General features: G+C 45.1%; 1 protein-coding gene across 1 annotated transcript in view; it reads left to right on the top strand.

Annotated features, from left to right (window-relative positions):
- The window catches only part of ANO2 (anoctamin 2), a 332,095-nt gene that overhangs the window by 279,173 nt on the left and 29,163 nt on the right, over nucleotides 1-23,759 (top strand). Inside the window, exon 20 of the mRNA XM_060024145.1 lies at nucleotides 15,218-15,363. Within this exon, the coding sequence (XP_059880128.1) occupies nucleotides 15,218-15,363 (146 nt within the window). The remainder of the gene's footprint in view (nucleotides 1-15,217; nucleotides 15,364-23,759) is intronic.

Raw genomic sequence — 23,759 nt, 5'->3', positions numbered from 1 at the left:
CTGTGTCTTTCTCTGTCTTCTCATTTTGCTTAACTTACTGTGTTTGGGGTCTCCTTTTCACAGGCTGCAGGTTTTTAGTTCCTGTTGTTTTTGGTGTCTTCCCCCAGTGAGTAAGTTTGGTTCAGTGAGTTGTGTAGGCTTCCTTGTGGAGGGGACTGGTGCCTGTGTTCTGGTGGATGAGGCTGGATCTTGTCTTTCTGGTGGGCATGACCGCATCCAGTGGTGTGTTTTGGGGTGTCTGTGAACTTATTATGATTTTGGGCAGCCTCTCTGCTAGTGGGTGGGGCTGTGTTCCTGTCTTGCTAGTTGTTTGGCATGGGGCGTCCAGTACTGGAGCTTGCTGGTCGTTGATTGGAGCCCGGTCTTAGCATCGAGACAGAGATCTCTGGGAGAGCTCTCGCCGATTGATATTACAAGGGGCTGGGAGGTCTCTGGTGGAGCAATGTCCCGAACTTGGCTGTCTCACCTCAGAGGCTCAGGCCTGACACCCAGCCAGAGCACCAAGACCCTCTCAGCCACAGAGCTCAGAAGAAAAGGGAGAAAAAAAATAAAAGAAAGAAAGAAAAAATAAATAAAATAAAGTTTTTAAAATAAAAAACTAAAAAAAAATTATTAAAATATAAAAGTAATTAAAAAAAAAGAGAGCAACCAAACCAATAAACAAATGTACCAATGATAACAAGTGCTAAAAACTGTACTAAACAAAACAACGGACAGATAGAACCCTAGGACAAATGGTAAAAGCAAACCTATAGAGACAAAATCACACAAAGAAGCATACACATACACACTCACAAAAAGAGAAAAGGGGAAAAAATATATATAAAGGAAGAGAGTGCCAAAATCAATAGACAAATCTACCAATGATAATAAGCTCTAAATACTAAACTAAGATATACATAGAAATCAGGAACTAGTCAATCGCATTCGGCAAACCCCAAGTCTACAGTTGCTCCCAAAGTCCACCTCCTCAATTTTGGGATGATTCCTTGTCTATTCAGGTATTCTACAGATGCAGGTACATCAAGTTGATTGTGGAGATTTAATCCTCTGCTCCTGAGGCTGTTGGGAGAGATTTCCCTTTCTTTTCTTTGTTAGCACAGCTCCCGGGGTTAGCTTTGGATCTGGACCCGCCTCTGCATGTAGGTCGCCTGAGGGCGTCTGTTCTTTGCCCAGACAGGACGGGGTTAAAGGAGCCGCTGATTCGGGGGCTCTGGCTCACTCAGGCCGCGGGGAGGGAGGGCTACGGAATGCGGGGCAAGCCTGCGGTGGCAGAGGCCGCCGTGACGTTGCACCAGCCTGAGGCGCGCCCTGTGTCCTCCCGGGCGAGTTGTCCCTGGATCACGGGACCCTGGCAGTGGCGGCTGCACAGGCTTCGGGAGGGGAGGTGTAGAGAGTGACCTGTGCTCGCACACAGGCTTCTTGGTGGCTGCAGCAGCAGCCTTAGCGTCTCATGCCCGTCTCTGGTGTCCACACTGGTAGCTGCAGCTCACGTCCGTCTCTGGAGCTCATTTAGGCGGTGCTCTGAATCCCCTCTCCTCGCGCACCCCGAAACAATGGTCTCTTGCCTCTCTGGCAGGTCCAGACTTTTTCCTGGACTCCCTCCCGGCTAGCTGTGGCACACTAACCCTCGTCAGGCTGTGTTCACACAGCCAACCCCAGTCCTCTCCCTGGGGTCTGACCTCCAAAGCCCGAGCCTCAGCTCCCAGCCCCGCCCGCCCCGGCGGGTGAGCAGACAAGCCTCTCGGGCTGGTGAGTGCTGGTCGGCCCCGATCTTCTGTGCGGGAATCTCTCCGCTTTGCCCTCTGCACCCCTGTGGCTGCGCTCTCCTCCGCGGCTCCGAAGCTCCCCCGCTCCGCCACCCGCAGTCTCCGCCCGCGAAGGGGCTTCCTAGTGTGTGGAAACCTTTCCTCCTTCACAGCTCCCTCCCAGAGGTGCAGGTACCGTCCCTATTCTTTTGTCTCTGTTTTTCCTTTTTTCTTTTGCCCTACCCAGGTACGTGGGAAGCTTCTTGCCTTTTGGGAAGTCTGAGGTCTTCTGCCAGCGTTCAGTAGGTGTTCTGTAGGAGTTGTTCCACATGTAGATGTATTTCTGATGTATTTGTGAGGAGGAAGGTGATCTCCACGTCTTACTCCTCTGCCATCTTCAAGGTCCTCCCTTTCATTAGGTTTTGCATTGAGATAGTCATGAAAATAACTGCTGACTCACGAGCACTGGACCCAAAAAAGAGGATGAAACAGGTGAAAATCTACCTTCAGGTCAAAGGAAAATGTCGCCCCCTCTGCCTTTTGTTTCTATTGCTTTTTTAGTTGTAAAAAAAGAAATCTGTTTCAGGGGGTGTTTTCAGCTAGCCTGGCATCAGAGAGCCAGGGAATGACAGAGAGGATCAGGGGCGACTCTTATAGGCTGAGCCTGTTCTGTTTAGCAGGACTGGATGGACAGTTTGTACCAGGCTCAGAGTTCTTTGCAAACTTCTTGCAAGATTATCCGTCCTGTGACGCAGTCATCAGACAGTCCCCACAAGGTTAGGTGAAGATACTGCTGCACACCCTGTCTCCCTTTTGGAGATTTACTAAGCACATTATTTTAATGGCTCTGAGAAATCCTGCAATAAACTGGTTTAATCCCTTTATTTCCGGCTGCATTTGTTCATGTCATTGGCCTGGGTTCTTAGTAGCAGACCTTGGAGTCCACTCTGGCTAGTTTAAGCAGCAAAGGAATTTGAGAACAATAAGTGTCCAACAGAATATTCTATAAGGGTAGAGAGCCAGGCCCTGAGCTACGTAACCAGGAATAACACTGTCCACACTGCAGGAGCGCCTGCAGGGAATACCACTGCCTTCATCTCTTGGCTTGTATGGCTCAGGTATTAAAAAATGAGAATTGGATACCACAGAGCTGTACCCACAAAAACTGCAGCCTGAGCCTTCCCAGCTGTCTTCATCAGCTTGAGTTGCTGTAACACAATAGCATCGACTGGGTAGCTTATTTCCCACAGTTCTGGAAGCCATGAAGTTGAAGATTATGGAGCCAGCCGGTTTGGTCCTGATGAAGACCACCATCTCCCTGTAAGCTCATGTGACCCAGGCTCTGTGTATGTGTGGAGAGAGAGCTCTGGTGCTCTCTTCTTCTTTTTTTTCTTTTTTTAATTTTTATTTTATACTGGACGATAGTTGATCTACAATATTGTGTTCGTTTCAGGTATACAGCAAAGTGATTCAGTTATACATATACATATATAGTATCTATTCTTTTTCAGATTCTTTTCCCATATAGGTTATTACAGAGTATTGAGTAGAGTTCCCTGTACTCTACAGCAGGTCCTTGTTGATTATCTATTTTATATAAAGTAGTGTGTATATGTTAATCCCAGACTCCTAATTTATGCCCCCCTCCACCTTTTCCCCTTTGGTAACCATAAGTTTGTTTTCTAAGTCTGTGAGTCTGTTTCTGTTTTGTAAATTAGTTCATTTGTATCATTTTTTTTAGATTCTGCATATAAATGATATCATATGATATTTATCTTTCTTTGCCTGACTTATTTCACTTAGTGTGATAATCTCTAGGTCCATCCATGTTGCTGCAAATGGCATTATTTCATTCTTTTTAATGACTAAGTAATATTCCATTGTATATATGTACCATATCTTCTTTATCCATTCATCTGTTGATGGACATTTAGGTTGCCTCCATGTCTTGGCTACTGTAAATAGTGCTGCTTTGAACATTGGTGGTGCCCTCTTCTTATAAGGGCACCAATACCATTGTGGAAGCCCCACCCTCATGGCCTCATCTAAACATAATTATCACTCAAAGGTCCCACCTCCTAATACCATCACATTGGTGGTAGGACATATAGATTCTGGAGGGGACACAGACATTCAGACCATAACACAAGGCTCTCTGTTTCTTTTTCTTTAACTTATACACAAGATTTGTATACAACTAAATACAGAAAAATATATATGAAATGGTCCTTATCTCCTCAGAGATTAGTTTTTTTAGTTTGGGAGACAAAATAGACTGCATGTGACTGGGTGTTCTCTCTCTGGTGCAAACTTTGTCAGAATTCAGAGAAGTAAAGGTCAGGCATTTTGGAGCAGTCAAAGAAAGTTGCGAAAGCAGGGGGCTGTGTCTGTGACTTGAAAGAAGGCTGTCACTGTCATATATAACAAGTTGGTCTGCCATTATTTTGTTTAAAGAAACATTTTCCCGGACTTCCCTGCTGGCACAGTGGTTAAGAATCCGCCTGCCAATGCAGGGGACACAGGTTCGAGCCCTGGTCTGGGAAGATCCCACATGCCGCGGAGCAACTAAGCCCATGTGCCACAACTACTGAGCCTGCGCTCTAGAGCCTGCGCACCACAACTACTGAAGCCCGCGCGCCTAGAGCCCAGGCTCTGCAACAAGAGAAGCCACCACAGTGAGAAGTCTGTGCACCGCAATGAAGAGTAGCACCCGCTCGCCGCAACTAGAGAAAACCCAAGTGCAGCAACGAAGAGCCAATGCAGACAAAAATAAATAAATTAAAAAAAAAGAAACAGGTTCCCTTGGATGTAGATTTATTTTCTAAACAAACAACAGACTGACTCGGGTTTATCAAAACACTTAGTGACTCAGGTGTTGCTTTAGGAGAAGATGAGGTAGTGGTGCCTGACCGGTCTTGGGGCATGCCAGGGTCATGGCAAGGGTGAGAGCCCCAAATCTCTCTCAGTCTGCTTAAGGGTCGCTGAGCCTAGGTTCCTGGGGCTGATTGGAACCATTAGCAGATATACATGATCCACTCCTTTCTTTAGGGAAAGCTACACCAGTCACTGCTCCCATGGGGGGCTGTGACTGTCTGACAGATCCCCAGAGAAAGCTATTCTTTGGTCTTTCTCAGAAACACAATTAGAGAGCTCAAGTTATGATGGAGACAATCGGATTTATCTGGAAAGAAAACCTGTTTTCATGAGAGCCCTACTTCAAGGAATGAGAATCCTGAGCATTCGCTCATAACACTTTGCCATCCCAGTCGTCAGAATGGGTCTCACCATCACTGGCCATCAGTTAGGCTGTTTTTCTGTCCCCACACTGGGGTAACCACAGGAGGCACTTGGGCACGTGATTTTTCTCGGAGGAGCTGGAGGAGAACATGGTTTGGGCATCTCAACCCTCTGAAACAGCACCTCGTTCTCAGCTTCCTGGTTGAAAGTCACTCCGTGATCGTCATCAAACAAAGCTGGTGAGACACGTGGTCACTGTGGTCTAGGAGCTTACCATCTCAGAGAGGGCACATTTGTGATGGACAAACATCCAGAAAATATACATGCCGAGAAAAAGGTGCGCCAGCGCCACATCTGGCCCCTTCGAAGCCGCGAGTCCATCCCCTCCACCACCGCTACAAAGGAGTCTCCAGTCCCCTCCAAACATCCGGGTGAACACACCTGTCTTTCCAGTACATTGGTTGGAATTGGAGACAGCTTGCCATCTTTTCATTCCCAGGCGTCTCTTCTACCACTTGGCCCATCCACTCGGGACCCAGAAGTCTTTTTTTTTTTCTTTTGCAGTACGTGGGGCCTCTCACTGTTGTGGCCTCTCCCGTAGCAGAACACAGGTTCCGGACGCGCAGGCTCAGCGGCCATGGCTCACGGGCCCAGCCGCTCCGCGGCATGTGGGATCTTCCCGGACCGGGGCACGAACCCGTGTCCCCTGCATCGGCAGGCGGACTCTCAACCACTGCGCCACCAGGGAAGCCCCCAGAAGCCTTTTTTAGGGTGTAAGAGAGGCAAGAACTCAGTCATTTGGACAGTATGTTGGATGTTCCCCACCCATCAACTCTATCAGCTCCATGACAGATGATACCTACACACAGCTGTTTTCCTTGAAGGCGAAATTTCCTTCCTTAGGCTTGATGTGTGTTTGCTATGCCGCACTTTAACTGATGGCATTTGCATGAAATTCATAAAGCTGTGAGCAAGTCACTTCCTACGTCTCACTATCCTCATCTCTTGAGGAAAAGCATATAATAATACGTAATATACAACAGGATCTAATACCTATTTAGTATATAATAGTGTAATAATCTCTAAGGTTTTGTCATTTCAGCTCTAGCATTCTATGAACCTCTCCTCTATTCAGTGAAATTGGTCACTGCCGATTCCAATACAAGTCACTTCTCTTCCAAAATAGTTTTCCTCATTTTAGTTCCTAACCTGTTAGTGAACACATACAACCCAATCATATAGTTGAAGTCAGGAATGTAGAGCCAAAGTTCTTCCACCAAGCCCTGTGGTATTTTATCTTCAAAGTTCTCTGCAATTCTACGGGTTGTGACTGAGCTTGTTCACCTGAAATCGCCACGATTACGATTATTGGGTCTTCCACGCCCCACGCAGAGCCCACTCTCAGTAGATTAGACCCATCTATCCAGAGCTCATGCACCTGGCAACATCCTTATGTATGATAGAGAAACATGAAATAAGCAATAAGAAAGGGGAGTCTTTTATAGGCAAAAGAGAAATGACCACTAAGCCTGACGGTGAGGAAGGAATAGTGTGAATTATAAAAACTAGACCCAGTGGTCTTTAACTCTTTCGTGGAGGCAACACATCTCTGTAGGGCAGTGATTCTTCAACAGATCTGGGTTTAAATCCAGGCATTGCAATATAGTCCCTGTGAGACCTTGGGAAAGTTATTCTAGAAAGACACATGGTTATATAAAAATACAGCTTGCATATATGCTCAGGTCTCTAGAAAAGAGAATATATGGGTATCCAAGAAAGGATGAACCGTTCCTGGGGGTACAGGTAGCCAAGGTGTGACTGAGTGTCATTGGCTTTTATGTTTACAAGTGATGCTCTCTGAGTGTTTCGAGTCCAGGGAGTGAGCTGAAAAGACCTTCTCAGGAACAGTGTTTTTCTCTTATGTTCTGGGACCCATGGCTTGTGGTTCATGGTAGCTCTTCAGTGCCTTCAGAGCCTGCATCCAATTTTTTCCCTCAGGGAGATAAATATTAATCTTCGAGACCAGACTTGATTTTTAAAAACAGAAGCAAGCCTGAGGAGTTATGTAGGTAATCATACTGGATAAGAATATTTGGGGTAAAAAAAATATGGTTATACACATAGATTGATCATTTTTCGTGTTTGTTATTTACTTCTGAAAGCAATTTGCTGAGATTCTGCCAAAGAGAATTTTAAAATGTTAAAGATGATTGAACTGACTTTGCTGGTAAGCCAGGTAGTCGGCTGTAATTTATCTAACTCCCTAAGGGTGCACGGTTCTCCTTAGATTCTCCGTGCATGTGTGCGTGTGCGTGCATGTGTGTGTATTGCTAAAAGCACCACCACTACAAATTCTAGTGTCTTCTTGAGTCGACCAGTCCAGTAGGCTTCTTGCATTAGATTGTTTCCCAATCTTTAGTCATTTGTCAGCCAGCTTTTAAATTGTTTTCCATTACCTACCTAGACAGCTATTTGCATATTAATTTCCTCTAAACCAATTCACTTTTTAAGTCCGTCACATTTCTGAAAGTGGAAAACTAACACTATCAGTTACCCTGAGTAGCAAATAGTAGAAAGAAATACAATAAAACTGATCCATTATTAATCCATGAAGTTAGCCTAAGATCTGCATTCTCTTTACTGAAAAAGAAGTTGCACAAGTCCCGGGGAGTTGTTAAAGACATACCAGCAGCAGACTGGGGTTTTCTCCTGGACTGCAATCAGAGGGATGAGCGGAGAGCAGTGAATAATTCTTCCAGGTGCTCTAATGAGATGTTAGGCCAAGTCTAGTGGCCTTCCAAAAACATCACATGAGCTGCTAGCGGCACGTGTCCTTTGCTTGGGAGACATTGGCTCAGCACAGTGTTCTTGCCTTTTAACCCCGCAGGTCTCCACGGGGCTGGCACAGATACCAGGCATGTCCATGAATACTGTACACCTGTCCTTTGGGACCAAGATAAGCATCTTCAGCTTCCAGACCTCTCCCTTTGCTACCCCTAAATCTGGCAGGTGCCCCAGACAGGGCCACCATGGAAGGCCAGCACCGTCCAGACAGAAGCATGTCCCACTTTTGCTAGGCCTGCTTCAGAGCCCCTGGAGATGGAAAAATGAAGTGCTTTCAGAGGAAGCAGCAAAACTGGGAGCAGTAACTCTTCACGGGCAATGAGGACATGATACTAGATGAAGCTGAAGTTGTGTGGCCTGGCCTTGGACTCTCCCCACTCACACATCCCCAGGCTCCTGGGGCCTGACACAGTTGTGAAGATGCTTTCCAGAGGGGAGCCAGGTGGTTTTCAACACAACAGGCTCCAGAATAATGCTCATTGGCAGCTCCTTCTGAGATAACTTCAGACATGGCTGGCTCGCAGGGCAGAATCCGATCCTGTGCTATTTATTATCTGAGTCCATTGATGGGGATTTTCCTCATCTCCCCCACCACACACACACCACCTTTCCCATATGTGTTTGTGCAAAATGGACTTTGGATCCAGACGTCATGGTGCCCCCAAACACGCCACAGCACATCCCAAGTCCTCGCTATAATTTTATCTCAAACTCAGCTCTAGTATTCCATGAAGCAAAATTGGAAATGGCCTTTAATCGTTCAGAGAGATAAATGTGTGTGTGTGTGTGTGTGTGTGTGTGTGTGTAAGGGTAAATGATCTTTTTCAGGTGCCAGATTCTTTCCTGAGTGACGTCTGAGATGAACAGAGCTGATGAATTAATACTTCCGCTGGCAAAATGTCCCCCCGTCCCTATTCTTGCTAGAAGCACCAGATCACACCCCAAAATAGCCAATATACCCCTGCACACAGCCAGGAAGATTTCATAAACTTTCTTTTTTTTGATAAATATGATAAATATTGTATTTAAAGACATAAAACAGTCTCTCTTTAAAGCCATCACAGGCAAGGGAAGCTGTGTGTTCCCCTCAATACAGTGGAATATGACTGTGAATCAGGGGTTTAAGGAACAAAGTTGAATCCTGTCCTGTGTCAAGAAGAGGAATACACAGCTCCGAGGCTGATGTGTTTCTCTTCTTCGGCCCATGGCGGGCTTGCTTCTGCCTTCTTTCACGAGGCTCGAGGTCTGTGAAGCCAGGGTCTGTGGAGGACTCCTGGGGCCTGGATCCTGCAGCCAGGAGGCCAAGGCGTGACCGACAGTCACCGTGGTCTCAGGGTGAGCCTGTGGGGCACATGCAGGGGAAAGGCTCAGAGGCTTCTGGACAGAGTTTCTCAGACTTGTCATTCACAAGGGACAGAGAAAGAGCAGATGAAAAGGAGACAAGGGTAACCTCAAAGGAGTTATTTTAACAAACGAATGCATCATACGGTAGGAATCATAATGTGAAGTTTTCCAAACGCCCCGTCTGTGTGTTATACAACATGCAGGATTCCTCTTAAATCCTGCTCTCGAGGGACTTCCTTTATTAATGTTTTTAGTGGGCGCTGAGATCTCCAGGAGGGAGACTCCCGGTAAGGAGAGGTTCGTAAGAACTATTTGTGGCTGTTTGGACCCCCCCACGGCGTATTGCATGGCTGACTGCGGTGTCCTTCCTGAGGCCGTCCTCTGCCCTGGCCTTCGTTGCCACAGGGTCTCACAGTTGAGCATCTCTTCCTGTGACTGCTCCTTCCTTGCCCTCTGAAGGCTCCTTCCCCTCCACGCCACCCACAGGAGGTGTTCATTGCTAGAGTTTCCATTGTTCTTTCCGTGATGGTTCTTGGGTCTCTAGCTCCAACCCGGACCTGTTTTCAGAGCTCTAGACCACATATAACTGTTTACTAGACATCCCTACTTAATTGTCTCATGAAACCCTCCATCTCAACAACTTCTCCTGCCCCTCTCCTCTTGTGTCCCCCAGTTTAGCGGACTCTGCCACCACCCACCCACACAGCCAAGGACTTCGGGGGGTCATCCTCGGTTCCTCTTCCCTTCCCAACTGCAATTCCCCACCAGCTTCTTAACCCCACCTCCTAAGCGTGTCTCGTTCTGCTTTCTTCCATGGCCATGGTAATCATCCTGGCCTCTGCTACCCTGATCTCTCACTTGAACCGCCACATCCACATGGCTTACAAGGCCATCTTCATGAACTTGTGCTACCTCTCAAGTCATCCTTCATCACTTTCTCTCCTACTTTATGCTGCGAACATTTGGATCTCTTTTTATTCCCTGCAGTGACCATTCTCGCACTGTCTTTGGCTGTTGCACAAATAATTCCCTCTGCCTAGAACACACACCCTCCCCTTCCACAGCTCTCTCTTACTTTCCCATGCTGCTTCTTTCATCTTTCATCCTTCGGTTGGGTTACACAGCTTTTCCCCAGGGAAACCTTGCAGGTTAGGTTGCCCATGATTCCCTAAATCTCTCCCTTTATAATACTCATTATACCATATTGGTGACACTTGTTTAAGTGTCCACTTCCCCAGCTTAATTACCTCATTAAACACATCAGATGTCTTTTATTTCTTATTTATCTTTTGGGTTTTGCCTGATCATTTTTAAAAATTGAAATATAGTTTATTTACAATATTGTGTTAGTTTCAGGTGTACAGCAAAGTGATTCAGCCATATATGTGTATATATTCTTTTTCAGTTTATTTTTCACTATACGTTACTATAAGATATTGAATATAGTTCCCTGTGTTATACAGTAAATCCTTATTGTTTATCTATTTTATGTATAATAGTTTGTATCTGTTAATCCCAAACTCCTAATTTATCCCTCCCCCGTCCCTTTTCTCTTTGGTAATCATAAGTTTGTTTTCTATGTCTGTGAGTCTGTTTCTGTTTTGTGTATAGATTCATTAGTATTATTTTTTAGATTCCACATATGTGATATCATATTTGTCTTTCTCTGACTTACATCACTTAGTATGATAATCTCTAGGTCCATCATGTTGCTGCCAATGGCAATATTTCATTCTTTTTAAACACATCAGATGTCTTATTGGTCACATTTATTTTTTCCTTGAGACCATCCTCTAGGAACCCTCCATTATCCTGTTTAGACCAGAAGTGTTTGTTCGCTAAACCTTCCATACAGCTATCAATCCCTGTTAGGTCCAACACTTTTTTTTCTGGTGGATTCTTTGCCAGATTCCATACTGTTTTCTCTATTGCTTTAGATCCTTGGTTGGTGAAATTCATCCTCCAGGAACTTCATGAGAATGGAGGCATAGAAATACATCTTTTTTGAAAATTTGCATGTTTTGAAAATGTCTTCATTCTGCCTTTGCACTCGTTGTATACTTTGGCTAGGTATAAAATCCTATGCTAAAAATCATTTGCCTTCTCAATGTTAATACATTTCCCTGGAGTTTTCTATTGTAAAGGGCTGATGTTGAGAATTCTAATATCCTTTTGCTTATAATTTTTAGAGAATCTATCTTTGTCCTTCTGGACCTGGAAGCTGTTAGAATCCTTTTCTTTCTTCTTAGCGTTCTGAAATCTCAAGGTGATATGCTTTGGTGGAGATCCTTTTCTTTCTTCATTTTGGTGAGTAGGTCCTTAAAATCAGAGAGTGCATGTCCTGGGACTTCCCTGGCGGTCCAGGGGTTAAGACTATGCACTTCCAATGCAGGGGGTGTGGGTTCGATCCGTAGTTGGGGAACTAAGATCCCACATGCCGTGTGGTGTGGCCAAAAAAATTTAAAAAAAAAAGTGCATGTCCTTCACCTCTGGGACATTTTCTTTATTTCTCTTGTAGTTTCTTCCCCACCATTTTCTCTGTCTTCTCTTGCTGCGTAAATGTTGAAGTTCATAGACTGATTAATTTCCTTCTCTTTTCTTTCCTCTTGCCCATATATTTGTCTTTAGTTCTATTTTCTTTTTTCCCTAAGAGGTTATTGATTTTTAACTTCCTATCATTTTATTGGATTTATGTCAGATCCAGAGTTTCCCTGGTTCATTTTCTTCTCTGAATAAACTTTTTGCTCCTGTTGGTGTTGGGAAGTGGTGGTCACTTGGGCAATGTGGGTGGACAGAGAGATTAGGGTCTGCTGTTCCTTTAATAGTGCCTTGACCAATCCCTACCTCCTGCCTTTGCTGATACCTGGTGCCTGCAATTCCTGAGCCTTTCTGAGATTTTTCAGCATGAGTTGACTTGCTTTTCCCTTCCGTCTTCCACTGTAGGTACTTCGTATTCAGCCATCACAGCTTTGCTAACTCCTTCATTCACTGTTCATCTTCCAGGATGGTCATTAATATCTCTCATACTCTACTGTAGTCATGACTATTTTCTTTAACCTTGTGGTTTTATACATGTTAAAATTCATTCACTATCATTTTGGTAGCATTTCAGAAGTGGACAGGGATGTATGCATGTGTTCAATTTTCCATGTTTACTTAAAACCATTTACTATTCTTTTTTTTTTTTTTTTTTTTTTTTTTTTTTTTGCGGTATGCAGGCCTCTCACTGTTGTGGCCTCTCCCGTTGCGGAGCACAGGCTCCGGACGCGCGGGCTCAGCGGCCATGGCTCACGGGCCCAGCCACTCCGCGGCATGTGGGATCTTCCCGGACCGGGGCACGAACCCGCGTCCCCTGCATCGGCAGGCAGACTCTCAACCACTGCGCCACCAGGGAAGCCCCATTTACTATTCTTTACTAAAGATGTGGCCGAGTTTTCTGATTCCTGGTACTTGGCGGAAAAGTCTTAATTTGAGTTCTGGTTGTAGACCTTCCCTTCCTCCTTCCCTCTCTCCCTCCCTTCTTTTCCTTCCTTCTTTTCTTGTCTCTCTCTTCCTTATGTTTTTTCTTCATCCTGTCCTTCTGTCCCGACTCACAGACAGGGTCTCAGCCACTTCATACTATTTGGCTTCAGAACCTTCAGGCTCCATCTAGGCTTTTCTTAATTTCTTGTGATCACAGAATCGTTTTTTGCTATCTTATTATGAAATATTTTATTTTACTGTTGATTCTGTGGATCTCAACTCATTCTTTAGATCCTCCTGTGATGATGAGGATGACAGTGATAAGGACGATATATTTATGGAGCTCTTGACACGTACCAAGCCCTAAATTAAGCATGTTACATAGATTATCTCCTTTAACTGACCCAATGGGCCAGTTAATATTTATTTTCTCATCTTATAGATAAGAAAACTAAAGCTTATGGAGTTTTCATAACTTGCCCAAGAAAATATAACTGGTGAGTTGTAAAACTAGGTTTTTAAAGAACGACTTCCTGACATCCAAGATCAGACTTTTACCCATACCGCAATACTACAGGCTTCTTGATGGCGGCGGTATTGGACAAGGCACCGATCAAAACATTATTTTGAACCATGGGATTCCCACTACTTGCCTGAACACTTTCTAACGATAGAATGAGATGCCTAATGATTTCGTGAGTGCTCCTCTGGAAAGAGCTACGCAGGGGTTGGATGGCCTTGTGTGAGGATGTGTGTGTGGGGAGGATTCCTGCATTCGGATGGAACATGGACTTTACAATCCCTTTATTTTAGTTTGTTTTTTTACATTAATGATAGTTAACATTTATTGAGCAGTTACCTTGTTCCAAACATGGTTGCTCTTAAATTGCCTTTATATACCTTATCTCATTGAATTGGTTCTAGGACCTATCTTTTAGCATCATCTTCATTTAGTAGGAAATGAAGGCTAAAGGAAGACTAAAGGAGGAAACTGAGGCTAAAGAGATTATCTGACGCACCAGGGAGTGAAGAGCTGAGATTTCAACTTAGAATTATCGGGAACTATAAGCTAAAGACCAGAACAATCAGAGATTGCCCCTGAATGAGCGATAGCCACAGCAGGTTCGAACAGAGGGGCGGCTGGAGACTCACGTGGGAAGGAAGGGTGATCTTCTGCTTCCCATCCGCTCGGTTCCCCTTCTCTTTTTGGTTCTTGCTCTCATGAATTCCATGTGTCAATCCCAAGTCTCCTTCATGGAGACCTTGACCATGAATTGTGGAGGAAAAGAAACCTGGGCCAGAGCCAGAAGACCTGGGTCCTTATGCCAGGCTTTGGACCGCAAGCAACCCCTAGCCACTCTGAGTCTCAGCCCTCCCAGCTGTAAAATGGTAATAACAGCCTTAAGTTATAGGCACAATCCCTTTAAACATTTCAGGTTTATGCTTCTGACTGTTCTGCTGTTAGTTCTCCTTCCACAGTCTCCTAGAAACTTCCTCTTAGACCAATCAGCAGAACTGGGACCTCACTCCTTATCCTCATTTCATTCTCTGTGTATTGTGTAACAGGGGGAGGGATGAAAAGATCGTACCTTCAGGCATTTAATTAATCTTAGCATTTAATATTAAAAATAATAATAGCTAGCATCTATTGAATGCTTACTGTGTCCAGATATTGTGCTGAGGATGGTATAAACACTGTTTCACTTCATCCTCATACCAATCCCAAGAGGCTGGGCCATTATTGTCTTGTTCTCATTCTAGACCAAAAATGTCCTGAATGTGGTTGACTTAGTCTACTCAGGCTGCCGTAACTAATACCATAGACTGGGGGGCTTAAACAACAGAAATGTGTTTTCTCACAGTTCTGGAGGCTGGAAAATCCAAGGTAAGGACTGGCAGGGTTTGGTTTCTAGTGGGGGCCTTCTTCCTGGCTTTCAGATGACTGTGACCTCACACGGTGGAGAGAGATTGCTGTCTCTTCCTTTTCTTACAAGGCGAACAATCCTTTGGGTTAGGACCCACCTTTATCACCCCATTTAACCATAAGTACTTCCTAAAAGCCCTGTCTTCACATATGGTCACACTGGGGCTCTGAGTTTCAACATATGAATTTGGGGGGATACGATTCACCCCATAGCAATGGTGGACAACGTTTAGCTTGGCTTTAATGGACATACGCTATTCATGTAATTAACACATGAAAATGTTTGAGGTGGGAAGATGGCATCTTTCTGCTACTTTCTAAACACCCTCCCTTCCCCATGAAGAGGGTGGACAGATCACCCGTTAGAAAATAGGACAGGAAGGGCCAACACTCCTGTTGCTTATCAAACAGCAGGAAGAATTAAAAGTTTCTTCGGGTTTGAAGAAACTTGGTCCTTTGCGGGATGACCCTTTTATTATCCCGACAAAGGACCTCCTGGGACTGTCTTTAAGAGAAAAGTAGTCTCCTTAGTGTTCCTCTCTCTGTCCTTAGATGAGAGATGGTCCAGTATCAAAACTTAGTTGTTTTTCTCCTTTCTGTCTGAAGAACTAACCCTCTCCTCCAGAGGCTTTTGGTGACGGATCCCTTTCTTTTCCAGGAAGCTAAAGAAATTATTTCGGAAGCTGAAAGGTGAGACAGAGCCTGGACAAGCTGACTCCGCCTGTTCAAAGCACCCAGAGCAGTGGGATCTAGACTACAGCCTGGAACCATACACTGGACTGACGCCAGAGTACATGGAAATGAGTAAGAGCCCATGGGCTTTCCTTCCACTGGGGGTGCGTTCAGATAAGGGGGTCAGGGGGAGGGTTAGGAAAATAACTGAGGCAGCCTCTGCTCCTTCCCGGGCTTCATGGCGACATGGTGTCGCCTTCAGTGCCACGTGGAAGTTGAGGAGGGTGTGGGCAGAAGGAGCCCTGGTCTGCGAACCGGCAGCATCTCATCACCAACTTGATCCTCAAATGGTCCCTTCTTCTTTGGGGGCCACCTGTCTTCATCTGTCAAATGACAGGTGTCGTCTCTCGGGTTCCTTCCCGTGGTTTCTACCATGAGAGGCAAATTGGGAAGTCTGATATTTAAGAATGGAATTTCCACTAAGAAAGAGGAAAGAAGTCCTCTGACCCTTGGGACAAGGATATATAAACCTTGACGAGGAGAGTGTAGGAGAGTCCCTCACTGATCAGGCGGGGCTGGGGAAAATGTCATCTTTCCTCTAAAAATGGCGGGGATGTTTTGGGTAGGGGGTGAGAGGAAGATTTCTAGTTATAGTCTCTGACTGTTCTTGGATGAGGCCCTAAGAGTAGGAGCGCGTGCAGCGCAGGCCAACAGAACACGGTCATTTCAGACGTGGTTCGGAAGCCACGTGTTCTCCATCGTGAGCAGTGTCCCAGCTGGGACCAGCTGCCTGCAAACACTTGTCTGCTTATTAATAACCCTGAGCTTTCACTGGGGTGAATATTTGAGTAGCCTGTTTCCAAGACTTGGAACTAATGAATTAAAAACATAGGACCGAGAGGGCAGACATATCATGTAAACATTGACTCAATCTAGAGTGAATGGAGAAACATGAGTCAGATCCAACGAAAGAATCACTCAGGACTTCATATCATTGGACCCTCATTGTGTTTGCATAATGACTCCTGCCTTCTTTGGTTAAACAGGGGCTACTAACGCCTCTGTGTACCAGGTACCTCACTTGTTATTTCTAATGGATACTTTATCCTCTGTCTTCATAAGAGAGAGAGAGAGAGAGAGAGAGAGAGAGAGAGAGAGAGAGTGTGTGTGTGTGTGTGTGTGTGTGTGTTAAGGGTAGAGGGATGGACAAGGTCTAGATGAGATGGTCAACAAAGTTCTGTTCTAGTTCTGGGGCCTCTAAAATTCCAGGCAAAGCCTGAGCTTTGTCATCTGAATAAACGCCCCAGAGAAGAAACATTCATTATGTCTGCCTCAAGAACAATAGACAAAGAGAATATCAAGACACAGTTTGTGTAAACACACAGCTCTCTGATGCTTTTTGCCTCTCGCTAAGGGCTACCTCTCCAACACTGAGCCCTGTATCTACGCAGAGATGACCGCTCAGATTTCAGATGTCATTCTGCGTCTGCCATCCTCTCAGAAAGAGATCGATGCCAGATTGAGGCTTCCATTCGGGAAGGGGCTTACGCTAGAACCCCCATAGCTCTGTCTTTCAAACTCCACCCTCCATCTCCAGCCCCTCCCCCCAACCACGCAGTTATTTGTGTAGGTGTTAATGCCTGTCTGCCTGTCTGTACAGAGAGCTGGCTATTTCAAAGCTCCCTGTCTTGAGTGATTAAGAGCAGAGACCCTTGAGCCATACTCCCTGGGTTCAAATCCTGGCTCTATCACCAACTAGCTAGATAGCTTTGGGTAAATGGCTAACCCTAACCCTAGTCCTAAGCCTAACTTCATGGGATTGTTGTATCAATATATAATGACTTAATGTCTGTGAAGTGCGTAGAAGAGTGTGTAGCACAAACAAAAGCTGTGTCAAGTGTTGCTGTTTCTCCTAATGGTCTTGAGGCCCCAGGAAGGCAGGGTATAGGAAAACATGCTGTACTTCGTCAGCCACTAACACTTAACAGTCACGCACTATGTCACGTTCAGACTCGGGCACTTACCAAGCAATGAGAAGACAGAAAAAACAAGAAGTAGAAGACTTGGTGGTTTTTGGAAGAAGTTCACCGCAAGATTGTAGAGAGTAAAATTCATTCCATACATTAAACAAACAAGCAAACTACTTACAGGTTAAGAGGGAACAAAACAACCATGAAACAAAAAGTTTGAAAACAGAAGGAAGCATGTCTCCCAGAACTTTCCTTTTTCAAGCCCAACTTTTGGTAGCATTTTGGTGTCATATCTTAGGCCCCTTTTGTTATTTTTAAATAACACATATTTTATTTTATTTATTTTTTAAATAAAAATGTTCCTATTTATTTATTTTAACATCTTTATTGGAGTATAATTGCTTTACAAGGGTGTGTTAGCTTCTGCTTTATAACAAAGTGAATCAGCTATACATATACATATATCCCCATATCTCTTCCCTCTTGCGTCTCCCTCCCACCCTCCCTATCCCACCCCTCTAGGTGGTCACAGAGCACCGAGCTGATCTCCCTGTGCTATGCGGCTGCTTCCCACTAGCTATCGGTTTTACATTTGGTAGTGGTATGTCCATGCCACTCTCTCACTTCGTCCCAGCTTACCCTTCCTCCCCCTCTCCATGTCCTCAAGTCCATTCTCTAGTAGGTCTGCGTCTTTATTCCTGTCCTGCCCCTAGGTTCTTCATGACCTTTTTTTTTCTTAGATTCCATATATATGTGTTAGCATACGGTATTTGTTTTTCTCTTTCTGACTTACTTCACTCTGTATGACAGTCTCTAGGTCCATCCACCTCACTACAAATAACTCAATTTCGTTCCTTTTTATGGCTGAGTAATATTCCATTGTATATATGTGCCACATCTTCTTTATCCATTCATCTGTCGATGGACGCTTAGGTTGCTTCCATGTCCTATTGTAAGTAGAGCTGCAATGAACATTGTGGTACATGACTCTTTTTGAATTATGGTTTTCTCAGGGTATATGCCCAGTGGTGGGATTGCTGGGACATATGGTAGTTCTATTTTTATTTTTTTAAGGAACCTCCATACTGTTCTCCACAGTGGCTGTATCAATTTACATTCCCACCAACAGTGCAGGAGGGTTCCCTTTTCTCCACACCGTCTCCAGCGTGTATTGTTTGTAGATTTTTTGATGATGGCCATTCTGACTGGTGTGAGGTGATATCTCATTGTAGTTTTGATTTGCATTTCTGTAATGATTAGTGATGTTGAGCATTCTTTCATGTGTTTGTTGGCAGTCTGTGTATCTTCTTTGGAGAAATGTCTATTTAGGTCTTCTGCTCATTTTTGGATTGGGTTGTTTGTTTTTCCGGTATTGAGCTGCATGAGTTGCTTGTAAATTTTGGAGATTAATCCTTTGTCAGTTGCTTCATTTGCAAATATTTTCTCCCATTCTGAGGGTCATCTTTTCTTCTTGTTTATGGTTTCGTTTGCTGTGCAAAAGCTTTTAAGTTTCATTAGGTCCCGTTTGTTTATTTTTGTTTTTATTTCCATTTCTCTAGGAGGTGGGTCAAAAAGGATCTTGCTGTGATTTATGTCATAGAGTCTTCTGCCTATGTTTTCCTCTAAGAGTAACACATATGTTAAACATTTAAATATTTTAAATATTTATGAGTTAAAAAATAAAGTTGTGATCATATGCACACATTTCTCTTTTTTCAGTTAGCCTTATATGAATAAATATTTCCAAATTGTCATATAATATTTAAAACAAACAGCTGCGTAATAAATCAACCCTCTAATAAACGGAGCATAGTTTATTTACCTATCTTCCAAGGAAGTGAATTGGAGGCTCAGTTTCCAGTTTTTCCCCTATTTTCACAAATCCAGTATATATTATTTTCATGCATGTAATCTTTTCCACATTTGTAATTACTTCCTCAAGATATACTCCCCCAGATGTGATGGCTACATCTAAAGGATGGCCATTGTATGGTTCTTGATTTGTTTTACCAAATTGCTTTCTGAAAGGACTAGACCAATTCCCTTCGCCATAGACCATGTACGAAATACTCTTCCGATGGGTACCAGTTATTTATTACCCTGAAGTCAAGTGGTAATGAAAGAATGGTCAGTGTGCTTTCAGCTTGAGATTCCCAGCCCCCATGCCCACCTCATTCTACCTGTTGACGTGAATATTCCAGACTCATCCTTTAAGAGTTAGCTTTTCACAGTGCTTCCTCGGTGAAGTCTTCCTAAGCCCATTCCTGCTGAGAGGAATCATTAACTGTTTGCTTTTCTGTCCCAGTGTTGCATTTGGTGCACACACTGATGGTGTATCCTACAGAATTATGGTAATAGCCATTCTTTTGCAGACCCGTCTAAAGAGCAGTGAGTGACGCCCATGACTTTTCATGTCCCCCAGAGCCCAGCACATTCCCTGGCACGTGACAGGCACTCAACATGTCTGATAAACAAAGACGAGTGAGGGAATGAATGCCTTTATTTATTAATGAGGGCAGGTTTCTTAACAGAGGTAAGTTTTTAATAATTTTAAGTGGAAGGGTCGTTTTCAAAGCAGGGCTTGGTTGATGGTGGGTCAAGGATGTTCTAAAGAGGTTTCCAGGGCTTCCCTGGTGGCGCAGTGGTTGAGAGTCTGCCTGCTGATGCAGGGGACATGGGTTCGTGCCCTGGTCTGGGAAGATCCCACATGCCGCGGAGCGGCTGGGCCCGTGAGCCATGGCCGCTGAGCCTGCGCATCCGGAGCCTGTGCTCCACAACGGGAGAGGCCACAACAGTGAGAGGCCCACGTATCACAAAAAAAAAAAAAAAAAAAAAAGAGGTTTCCAGCTCCAGGTAGGAGATTGGTCTTGATCCACAAGGTCCCTTCTGATTCTGAGGGTCCACTTATTAATAATCTGAGTAAGGGAGAGCATTCCAAGGCAGAGGACTGGCAAGTCCAAAGAGTCTCATGCCCGTGAGTAGCTGTTGACAAAGCAAATGATGGTTTTGGGGTAGGGAGGGAACAGAGAAAGACCAGGGATTATTGGAGAACTCTAAGGAAGACCTGACAAGTTTGCATTTTGCATCAGGCCGTAGGGAGCAGGTGTAAAATCTTGGTCGGTGCTGTGACGATGTATGAGCTCTGTTTCTCTTGAGGAAAATGGGCAGCTAGTGCAGGAGGGGAACGGAGAGGGAATGAGGAAGCACAGGTGGACACATTCATTTGTTCATATTCATTCTTTCATTCATGAATCATTTGTAAGGCACCCAGAGGGAAGAACAAGTTTAGAGACCAGGACAGTCTCTCCAACAATTCAGGTTGATATTGATTCAGCCTTGTCTGCGGGGATGAAGCCTGGACCACACATGGGCTTTCCATGCTGAGTTCCACAGAAACTCACAGAACCCTTTAGGCCATTTTGCTAAGTTACCAATCATTTTAGAGACATGACTATTTTATTTTGTATTTTCTGTAAGCGCAAGGACAGTGTTCCTTTTTTTCAAAAACATTTATTTATGTTTTTATTTAGGCTGCTCCGGGTCTTAGTTGCAGAATGTGGGATCTTCAGTTGTGGCGTGCAAACTCTTAGTTGCAGCACGCATGCAGGATCTAGTTCCCTGACCAGGGATCGAACCCGGGCCCCCTGCATTAGCAGCATGGAGTCTTACCCACTGGACTGCCAGGGAGGTCCCAGGACAATGTTTCTGAGTTAGATGTCTTTCATCCCTAATATCTCTGGATTATCCTCTTCACCCTTTCAGGGAGTATTTGATCCCATGTACGATCAAAGACTAGGCCGCAGAATAAACTTTACCAAACAATGACTTCATCTAGCAGTGTAGGCTAAGTGTGGTTAAGGGTGGGCTGGCTCTGGGGTCAACTGCCGGGCTTCCTGTCCTACAATGGCTTGAGGCTTCAGGTCAGCCAGGCCAGATTACCTCACCTGAAAAGTGGCATCTTTTGATGAAAATAGCACCTACCTTGTAGGATGCTTCTGAAAACCAGGAGATGAATCTGGAGTAGTTAAAACACTTGGTCTGGATACTCTCTCAGTGACAGTCAGCTGCCGCTGTTAGTGTCAGGTGTCTGGTTTCTTTCTCTTTAATCTAGGAATTGACTAAAAACAGTCTGAAGACCCTGCATGTAGTGAGCCCTGGAGGTTCCTCCCATCCCATCAGGCAGTAGGCTCAGACAGTAATGTTTAAAGACTGAGGGTACGAGATTCCAAGACAGTTCTAAGAATCACACTCAGAAGCCTGAGATATAAACATTCCAAGATACTTGTCCCTCCAGAGAACACAAAGGTCTTAGGGCTCTGCTTGTCAAGTCTGGCGTCTCAGATGGGCTCTTTTTGTCATCTGTTTATCTCAAACCCACAAATGTTTGTTCCTCTAGTCATCCAAGAAATAATCACTATTGTCTTCCTGACTCCGGAATTCAATTATCCCTCTTAGAGCCTCCTCTGGTTTCCTAAATGCAGCCCAAGCTTTGAGGCCCTCAGGCCATTCATGTGGGCGAGGAGATGAATTTCTTCTTGTCATTGACATTGTCATCATAGGGGGTCTCATTTTTCTCAGTCATGAGCTTACAGTCCTTGTCAAACCCCGAATAGAAAAGGAGGTGCACTGGTGGTTGCACATTTCCTTATTTATTAGGAGTAAAGGTCAGATTGTTATTTTGAAGGGGCAAGAGCTGTCAGTCTCCCCTGCTCTCTGGATATGCCCACCAAGACATGTAAGAATGACCTCGCGGATGGAAACGCATGGGCAGATTCCCCCCAGAGACCAGGGCATCTGCACCCTTGCAGCTGCACCCAAGTTGTCTCACCAAGTTGCAAATTTGAACTTCAGCATTCGGGAGACGCATCCGTGAACTGGCGTAGACCCTGACTTCTCTTCCGTGACTCCTTTCTGACTTTGCAGCACATCTAGCTGGGGAGAGGCCTGCTCCGGAAGATCCAGACTCTATTTACCTCACTGGCTTTGCCTTGTCGACTGAAGAAAACATTGCACCACCTAAGAGTTGAGAATTACGTCTTATTCGGCAGGTACGCGGAGGACTTCTAAGCCTGGGAGACTTTTGCAAAAAACAAGAAAACAAACCAAAAAACAGGCAGTTGGAGCATCAAAAGATTACTGTTAATTAAGGAAAAAGCAGACATCTCAAGTTAATGAATTGAGCACTTTGCTCAGTACTGTACAGGAAGAGGCAGGAGTCTGGGCTCACTGAAATCATTCCTTTGATATGCACCTCAGCTATCTGGGGCCACTGTCCTGGTTTCTTTCCCCATCCTGAATCCCCCAGGGTGCACAGTGTGGGGACTGCAGTGGCTGATGGCTTGATGGCCCCAGCATCCTTTGTTTACTGATATGACAGGGTGGCTTTCTTGGTCTACAGTCTCTACGAAGAATTTTGGATTTCCATGTAAGTCCTCCCCCTTCCTCCTTTGAATGACTGCAAATGCATCCTAACTGCTTCTTTCTCCACTCTCTCTTTGCCTTTTCCTTCCCAGCTTTTAAAATAGCTTTTCTAAAAGGCAATCCAGAACGTATTATCTTTTCTACTTAGAATCCTTCAACATTGGTTACTGACGTCCTTTCAGATGAAGTTCAGACCCACTAGGCGCAGCATCTGAGGACACCCACGTGTGCGCATCTGGTGGGTCTAAACCGGCCTGTGTTGGCCTGTTTGCTGCTGCAAGTTCTTGGTGAGCTGCTCAGGCTCAAACATATCTCCTAGAATCGTTGTTCAGTTCTCCCATCCTCGGTTCTTCTCTTCTCCTGTACCTGCTTTGGCACAGGAGGAAATGGCAGTGCTCTGGGGCAGACACCGAGTCTCACTCCTGTCTGGCTGCAACACTCAGCGCTGCTCCTGGAACATAGTAAGGGCTCAATAAACTATTTCTTGAAGGAATGGCCCTCCCACTCCCTTTCCTTCCGTGGCAGAGAAACTGAGGCCTCCTTGCTCTTTATCCCGTGGTATCTGGGCCGGCCTCCCATTTCGTGGTGGTCATATTTATTATTATTATTATTATTTTGGCCACGCTGCACGGCATGTGGGATCTTAGTTCCTGACCAGAGTTGCACCCGCGCCCCCTGCAGTGGAAGTGCAGAGTATTAACTACTGGACCACCAGAGAAGTCCTTTTTATTATTTTTTATATGCAGCAATTTTCATCTCCCAAGACCAAATCGAGACACGTTTATCATCAGAGTTTCCCTCCAAGAAAAGTCACTTCTGGTTTTCATTTGCTCCTTGGCCTTCAGGGATCCAGTCACTGATCCCGGTGGAAGTGGGCAGAGGGCAGGGTTCTCCCCCAGACTTGGACTGAAACTCAACCCAGTTTCACGTCCTGGCTCCTGCAGCGCCCCTCCCCTCCACGCCGGGGGCAATAGTGTGTCAGGCCCCGAGCAGGCACTCGGGGCACAGAGGCAACAAAGGGGGTCGGGCCCTCCAGGACCTCGGGGTCTAGAGGCAGACAGTGATGGGCCAGCGGTTACAGGAAAGGGCCTCCTTGTCACAGAACAAATGCAGCCCCCTCTGCTTGCTTCGGAGAGG

Source organism: Delphinus delphis, chromosome 11, assembly GCF_949987515.2.
Source record: "Delphinus delphis chromosome 11, mDelDel1.2, whole genome shotgun sequence".
NCBI classification, from domain to species: Eukaryota; Metazoa; Chordata; class Mammalia; order Artiodactyla; family Delphinidae; genus Delphinus; species Delphinus delphis.
Note: the sequence above shows the minus strand (reverse complement) of the source record. Positions and strands in the feature narration are given on the sequence as shown.